The 8,703-nt window shown below is 36.0% G+C and overlaps 1 protein-coding gene across 1 annotated transcript; it reads right to left on the reverse strand.

Moving 5' to 3' along the window:
- Positions 1–5,897: 5,897 nt before the first annotated feature.
- LOC148299964 (uncharacterized) lies at positions 5,898–7,868 on the reverse strand. Its single transcript, XM_088275446.1, has one exon. It carries the CDS (start codon positions 6,834–6,836, stop codon positions 5,898–5,900), a length of 939 nt encoding a protein of 312 aa, XP_088131572.1. The 5' UTR covers positions 6,837–7,868.
- Between the last annotated feature and the right edge of the window lie 835 nt (positions 7,869–8,703).

Raw genomic sequence — 8,703 nt, forward strand, 5'->3', positions numbered from 1 at the left:
CAGGGGTAGGCAGAGAGAATAGAACGCCACACCACTCTGTCCTTGCAAACATTCTTCGCCTCTTCCACGTTCATGCATCTCCTCATACATACCCGCCGATTGTTACCGATCGTTTTTAAAGTTTAAAAATATAATAAAATGTATTAAAAATAAATTTCCAGCCACTTATTGAACTTTTTCCTGTGCAACGGATCTTTTTAGGTAAAACCTGAATGTTTTTTCTCCATTTGAAAAATATTTTGTTTTTTAAAAAAATAATTGAACAATCCTTTTTTTCTAAATGCAAAAACAACACCTTTTCCCCTGTAGCGGGTAAATATTAAGTTAAAAAATATGCCACGTTTGCCGGGATATAGTACATTTTCTGGGCATTCCGAAAACATGCACAACTGAAAATTGAAGATTTTCGATATATGACGTTTTTGAAAGGAGTGAGCGATATAAGAACAACCCCTTGTATAATACCACTTCAGAGTTTATTAATGTAAACACGACTTTCGAGAACTTTAGATGAGCTCATCAACTATGGGTGAAGCTGAGTTCGTATTTGAATCATCATATTATTCTACACCGTTAATGCCAAATTGATAAATGATATCAACATAACACTTCATAAAATTAAATATTCTTATACCTCCTGTGCAATTCGAGCAAGGCTAAATCTAGAAACACTCCTGAAATATCCCCACAAGACGTAGTTCCCGAGGTAACCAACTCTGCCCATTTCCAGGGGATAACGCGATTACTTCCTGTATAATTGAGTATTGTTATTCATGTATAAGAATATACAAAACCCATTTCGCAGGAAGACTTCAAATAGGTTCTTTCTGCTCGACCAAGTTTGATAAGACTTTTACTTTTTTCCAAAGAAATTGCATGTTTAGATTACATAAGTGGTATGAATAATGGACCCTTAGTGAAAATATTAATTGTTATTTCTTGAGTATTTTTTTCTTTTACTATTTTAAAAAATAGAGTGTCGACCCTTTGTACAAAAACAATTGTGATATTTTTAACCACAAAGTATTTATTCTAGCTTGAAATTTCACTTAAAAATTAATGATTATGAGATTATCGTTGAAAAATTGTTTATTCTTGAATTCTTTGTGGTTAAAAGTCAAATGGCAGGCTTTAAAAACGTGTAAAATTTAGTCAATGATAAGCCAATATTGAAAATTTCTAGTAAGTATTTTTTTGTCTGAATTGATGATATTACCAAAAAAGATACCATTTTTTTTAAATATATATACATATATCAATCCTTTAGTAAACCCATCCCTGCAGGATCTTGCTAAATTAAAGCGACCCTAAATGAATTATGTCGTATCCAAAAAAGTGTCATATAATCCACTAATTTATTTAAGTTTTTATCAAACATTAAGAGAATTAAAATTTCCCCCAAAAATATCCATATTTTATTAAAATAACCGTTTAAAAATGGTATTTAACATTAGTTTTCAAGATAACCCAAATCCGAATTGGTATTTGAAGTTAATAAATAAGAGAGCAAGTCAGACATACTAACCTTTACTCTACCGTTTATGAATTTACCTAACTTTACACATTATCCCGTCTAATGTAATCTTACCTTTTTTCAATCCCTGTATTAAAAACAGGCTTTTAATAAATTATGACATTAGTAGATTGCCCAGTTTTTTTAGATCAATATTTTGAATACAATTTTTCTTGATTGAATTGCAGAATTGAGTTTTAGATTATTTTTTATTTATTTTTCAAATATTGAAATTTCAAATAAAATTTTTAAAATATCAAAATAATCTGTCCATTTTGAAATTTGATTTACTTAGTAAATACCCGTTTTTCTTAAAATCCATTGTTACACATGTTTCGATATATTCAGCATTATTTAAAAAAAAATAAAAATGACGCAGAATGCGTCATAGCACGTGTTAAAATAGATTGGAATAAAAAGTGCTAATTTCCAAATAAAACAAAATTTTTATATCTATAGATTTATTCATTATACGACATTTGCAGGTTCAATTTAATCATAAATAGATATTAAAATTATGACAATATTAAGTTTTAATTAAATTAAACACTTGAATAATCCACTGAATTGAGTTTTATTTTATTTTATTTTATTCAAGTGTTTAATTTTATTAAAATAATCATGTCATTCCACAAAGTTCATGCCGAATCAATAAATGACAATATTAAGGTTGAATATAAAAATAAAACACTTCTAAATAAAAATAAGACTACTTAAGAGTTATTTATATAAACACGACTAGTTTCGATAACTGTATGGTTTCTAGTTGAATACCACTTTAATTTATCAGAAGGGAAGCAAGATGAAAGCGGATTACTTTTAACACAAATTTATTTAGTTCTATTAAATTACAATCAAGCAAATACTTAAGGATAATCGCGTGACTCTAATATGAGAACAGTTGAAGTACGTGTCGATCTGTGGACGGGTGGCGACGAAGTGTGGCGAGGTCGCTCGTTTCGTTCTTTTCTGCTCTCGTGAAGGTAGCTCGCTACGTTGAGCTTGAGTTGCCATATTCGATGTACATTATGTGTGAAGGTTGCCACACGGCCCTCCTTCAGTGTCTTTGAACAGAAGACATGATACTGTAATCAGAAATTTTAAAACATATGGGTGAATTGTACATATGTAATTTAAATTGTTTTCTTGTTGTTGACCGTAGTTTGTTTTTCTTGTTATTGATTGTGATTTGTTTTTCTTGGTAAAATAAAAGTTTTTATTTTTACAATTGGCTTTTGTTTTTTTTTTTTTTCTTATTGTTCAGGCGTTCATGGTCGAAATCTGTCTGGAAAATGAACTTTTCTTCCTGCTCTGGTTTTTCTTTCTTGCGGGTTTCCTTCTGTCGGCTTGTTTGAGTCCGTTTCCGGGGTTGGCGTACGGATTTCTGTCGCTCTCTGTTGTGTGTCGATTTTTTCGTCCATTGTCGTTGTGAACGCGGGTTTCAATCTATCTATTGAAATGTGTTTTAGTTTTCCTTTGATATCGACTACAAATGTTTTTTCTGTTCGCGATTCGACTCGATAGGGGCCCTCGTACGTATTTTGTATGGGCTTTCTGTGTGAGTCGGTTCGGATGAATACATGGGTGGCTGTCGGTAGTTCCTTTGGTATGAATACTTTCTTTGATGAGTGGTGGATGCCGGGCGTCGGCCTGACGTCCGTGAATCTGTCACGTAGTTTGCTCACGAATATTCCTGGGTCGGTGCTTATGGTGTTTGTGAAGAAGTCGCTTGGGAGTCGTAATGTTTTTCCATAAGTTAGTTCTGCGGGTGAGCATCTAAGCTCGTCTCTCACCGTAGTTCTAAGTCCGAGTAGGACTATTGGTAGCGTGTCCAACCAGGTGTCGTCGTTTTTTGCTGTTAGTGCGGTTTTCAATGCGCGATGCCATCTCTCTATCATCCCGTTTGTTTGTGGATGATAAGCTGATGTTCTGCTGTGTTTTATTCCCAGTATTTCCGATAGTGCCTTGAAAAGTTTCGATTCGAACTGTGTTCCTTGGTCCGTGGTTACTGTTTGTGGTACGCCGTAGCGGGCGATCCACGTGTCTAGTAATGTTTTGGCTATTGTTTCAGCAGTGATGTCTTTGATTGGTACTGCTTCGGGCCACCGGGTATATCTATCGATCATTGTCAATAAATACGAATATTTTCGGCAGGTTGGTAGGGGTCCTACGATGTCTATGTTGATGTGCTGGAATCTGTCTTCTGGTACGTTGAATGTGTTAATCGGTGCTGAGGTATGTCGGTTTATTTTCGCTTTTTGGCATGGTATACAGTTTTTGACGAATTCTTTAATGTCTCTTGTCATGTGTGGCCATACGAATCTCTGTTGTATACTTTTTTTAGTACCGTTTATTCCTGGGTGACATATATTGTGTACTTTCGCTATGACTTGGTTTCTCATTTGTTGAGGGACGAAAGGTCGTATGTTATTATTTGACGTATCACACCATATGGGGTTGTTCATGCCTGGAATGTTTTTCTGTTGAAGGGTTAGTGACGAATTTTGAAGGGAGTTTGCTAAATCTTCATCTTCTTTTTGCTGCTCGTGCATCTCGTCGTAATCTATCGTTGCGGGTATTGTTAATTCTTCGATCCGTGATAGTGTGTCGGCGACTGTGTTTTTTGATCCAGTAATGTGTTTTATGTTCGTGCAGAATTGTCCTATGTAGTCTAGTTGTCTTTCCTGTCTTGGAGAGTTCGTAGCTGTTTTTTTTGTAAATGCGAATGTGATCGGTTTGTGATCTGTATATATTATAAAATTGCGTCCTTCGACATTCTGTCTGAAATATTTTACGGCTTCGTAGACTGCTGTCAGTTCTCTGTCATACGTGCTGTATTTCTTCTGTGCTGGGGTGAGTTTCCTTGAGAAGAATCCTAGTGGTTGCCATGTTCCGTTGTTTTCCTGCTGTAGGGACGCTCCCATTGCGTTGTCTGAGGCGTCGACCATTATAGCGAGGTGGGCATCGATGGTTTGGTGCGCTAGTAGCGTTGCTGTCGCCAGGTCGTCTTTACATTTATTAAATGCGGCTGTCGACGTTTGTGTCCATATTAATTCTCTCCGGTCGTTTTTTACATAGCCCTGAAGCATGTCAAATAGTATAGCTTGTGTCTCTATTGCATTTGGTAAAAATTTTCTATAGAAGTTTATCATTCCGAGGAAACGTCGGAGTCCTTTCGCGGTTTTTGGTGTCTCGAATTGTGTTATTGCTTGTACCTTTTCTTGCAGTGGTGTGATGCCGTTCGATGTTATAGTGTATCCGAGGAAACTGACGTCCGGTTTTCCGAAACTGCACTTGTCTGCGTTTATTATTAAACCGTTTTCTGAAAGGGTTAAAAATACTTCTTCGAGATGTCTTTTATGTTCTTCTTCGCTCGTTGATGCTATGAGTATGTCATCTATGTATACGAAACAATAGTCTAGATTCTTTGTTACATTGTTCATGTATCGTTGGAATGTCTGAGCTGCGTTGCATAGTCCGAATTGCATGGCGGTGAATTCGAAAAGTCCAAATGGCGTGATTATGGCTGTCTTTTGGATGTCTTCGCTTTCCATTGGTATTTGGTGATACGCTCTCTTCAGATCTATTGTCGAGAATATTTTTGCTGTGTTGAGTTTATGTGCGAAGTCCTGGAGTTGAGGTATCGGGTACCTGTCTGGTAGCGTCTGGGCGTTTAAACGTCGGTAATCGCCGCAGGGTCTCCATTCTCCGTTGGGTTTCTTCACCATATGTAGCGGGCTTGCCCAATTACTCTTTGAGGGGCGGCAAATTCCTTGTTCCATCAGCAGTTTGAATTCTTTCTTTGCTGCGATAAGCTGGTTTGGTGCGAGGCGTCTGGCCCTTGCACTAACTGGTTGTCCTTTTGTTTCTATTATGTGTTTCACTTCATGTTTCTTTTTATGTCCGATGTCCATTTTTGGTTTAAGTATGTCGGGGTATTTAGCCATGATTTTGTGATATTCACAGTTGTTATTGATTAGTGAAATTTTTGAAGACGGACTTTTGCAAGTGTTTCCGTCTACTTTTAATCCAGTTACGTTGTCAGTTAACGTTGCGTTTTTCAAGTTTACGCTTAAGTTATAATTGTGTAGGAAATCGGCTCCTAGTATCGCTCTTGACACGTCGGCGATTATGAATCTCCATTTCAATGGTCGTCTTAAATTTAAGTTTAATTCGAGTGTTCTTGTACCGTATGTTTTTATTTGGTTTCCATCGGCGCCGTAGAGTGTTGTTGTTGTATCGTCGGAGGCGAGTGAATTCTCTATGTTGTTGTATGACCTCGGTAACACGGATACGTCGGCTCCAGTGTCGATTAGAAATTTCATGTTGGTTCTTCGATCGTAAACAAAGAGGCGGAATGTATCATGAGGGGGGTTACAGGCCTCTAGTTTGGCCCCCCGTTGGCGTTTTCCGGCTGGAAGCTGCATGGTTTTCTACATTTGAATGCTTTGTTTTTGAACTTGTTGTGGTAAAAACATATGCCGTTTGAATTTTCTCTAGACATGCTTCGGTATGGGGATCTGCTTTTATTTCTATATCGGCCGTTTTCTTGTCGTCTGTTGTCGTAGCGGCTCATGCGTCCTTGCCAGTTGTCGTTTTCGTGTTTCGCTTTTAGTTGTTTAACTTCCTGCGTTAGTAGTTCTATTTGCTTCTGCAGGCTCAGCAGTATTAGGTCACTAAGATTTTCGTTTCTTGGTTGATCGCATGTTGCATTGTATTGCCGTGCTGCTGTGGATAGTCGATCTTCGTCTATTTTGTTTAATTCCGGTTTTCTCAATATGTCCATTATTTTGTCTGCCGTGTTGGCCATTTCGTCCAGATTCTCTGTTTTCGTTGCTGATAATATTGCTTGGACTTGTTGAGGTAGCCTCTGTAGCCACAGGGTTTTTGTTATACGATTTTCTGCTAGACTGGGTCCTGCTAGCTCCTTCATGCACCTCATTAGCTCTGATGGTTTTCTGTCTGCTAGTTGTAGTCCTGTTAACAAGGTTGTTAGCTTCTTCTGGTCGGAGTCTTGCAGTCGTGCTATCAGGTTTGTTTTCGGGTGTGTGTATTTTCCTGTTGTTGGAGGTCGCGTTATTATGTCGCTCACAATTCTTAGTGAATCCGTATCCAGTGCTGCCAATATAATATAATATTTGGTTTCATCTGTGGTAATTCCTGCCGTGGCAAATTGAGCTTCGGCTTGTATGAACCAAAGCGTTATATTTTCTTTCCAACATGGTGGGAGTTTCACGCTGACTTTGTGTACTTCCGTATGTTCTTGTAGCTGCGGTTGTACTTGCTGCGATTCTTGATATTCATGTTCGCCGTTGGTTGCCATCGTTGTGCGATATTTAAAAAAATTTTTTTTTTTTATTTTTTTTTTTGTAAAAAAAATTATTTAAATATTTTGGATTTTGCTGTGTTTGGATGTTACGGATTGGTATTTTTCGCGTTGTTAGAAAAAATAAATGGTGGGGTTAATGACTCGGGTTTGTTTATCGCTTATCGGCCGCGGTACGAAGTACGCTTAGGAATTTGTAATTGTCACGTGTTTTTTTTTTTTAAGCAAGAAATTATGTAGACGGATTAATGTAATCGGATTATTTTTCGATGTTATATAGTAATGACAATGCTGAAAGAAATTTGATTATTAGGATAATTTTTGACGTAATATTAAAGAAAAAATATTTTTTTTTATTTTTATATATAAATGACAATAATTTATTGATTCTACATTTACAGCGGCGTTTTTTTGCCTTGTTTTATTTGTGAATTATTTACGATTTGATTTTATTTATGAAACAGGATAGGTGGCGTTTACTATGAGAGCTAATTATTGAATTTTTGCATATATTTTTTGGCAAATAAATGATTTTAAATTATGTTTATTTAGGTTGACTTAGCTTTTTCGTTGTTCGTTTCCTCTTCGTTGTTGACGGCTTCCGTATCTGAAGTATGTGTTCGCGCACGTTCTTCCTGTGTGGATTTCCGATGTCTGCGTCAGCCTTAAGATGACCGAGACGATGTCGTCTTAGCTGAAATCAGTGTTACAATAGCAGCGAGTATTCTGTCGGTACAATTAATTTTCTATTCTCCCACGTGGTTTCATCGGATTAGATATAGGTAGATATATCGGATATAGATAGGATTAAAAAAATTGTTAATAATTGACTTTTATTTTACCAGGGAAAAGATTCTAAATTGGGTAGTGCAAATATAAAAGGTTTAATTTCGAGATTATTATTTTTAATGAAAAGATTTTACGTTAGATATGTGAGAATACTAAAATATTGACTTACATTTTATCCCTGGGACGCTCGTCGCCACGCTTCCTGTGATCGATGTTTATTACGCGTTGTTTTTTTCGGTTTTTATTTAAAAAATGCTTCTAAAATTCCGAATTTTGTAAAACGTGTTTCGGGATCACGTTGGGGGGTCACCAATTATGGTTTCTAGTTGAATACCACTTTAATTTATCAGAAGGGAAGCAAGATGAAAGCGGATTACTTTTAACACAAATTTATTTAGTTCTATTAAATTACAATCAAGCAAATACTTAAGGATAATCGCGTGACTCTAATATGAGAACAGTTGAAGTACGTGTCGATCTGTGGACGGGTGGCGACGAAGTGTGGCGAGGTCGCTCGTTTCGTTCTTTTCTGCTCTCGTGAAGGTAGCTCGCTACGTTGAGCTTGAGTTGCCATATTCGATGTACATTATGTGTGAAGGTTGCCACAACTGCATATGTTCACGAAACTAGTCGTGTTTGCATTAATAAACTCTCAATTCACTAAAAAAAAGTATGCATATTTTTTTTTGTAATATCACCTCACTAGATATTGATCAAAATTACATATCAAACAAAATTTTTATTTTCAAATATTCTTCAATTGTCCATACACTAGTTCATCTGTATAAAAATATCAACACAAAATGTTGAATGATTTAAAATCACTTTGCAAAAGGTGCTTCACCTTAAAACAAAAATATTGAATAGTGAAAAGCTATGTATATTTTAAATAAATTCATGTTTCAAGCTTTTTAATTTGGTCATATTTAATAATAATTTATTCTCACTGACTGAAATAATAAAATAAAATAAACAATAATATTTTGATGAATAAAATTTTGCTTGCATAACATTTTTCAAGTAAAAGCTCAGATATTTCTCAAGGGGTGATGATTCAAAGAGGGTCGGAGAAGAA

The sequence above is a fragment of the Brachycentrus maculatus genome, unplaced genomic scaffold, assembly GCF_059751285.1.
Source record: "Brachycentrus maculatus isolate JH-2025_06_01 unplaced genomic scaffold, ASM5975128v1 h1tg000870l, whole genome shotgun sequence".
Classification (NCBI taxonomy): domain Eukaryota; kingdom Metazoa; phylum Arthropoda; class Insecta; order Trichoptera; family Brachycentridae; genus Brachycentrus; species Brachycentrus maculatus.

What these genes read in the sequence shown, in the direction of transcription:
- LOC148299964 (XM_088275446.1), bottom strand. Translation starts at nt 6,836, where the DNA reads ATGGCAACCAACGGCGAACATGAATATCAAGAATCGCAGCAAGTACAA.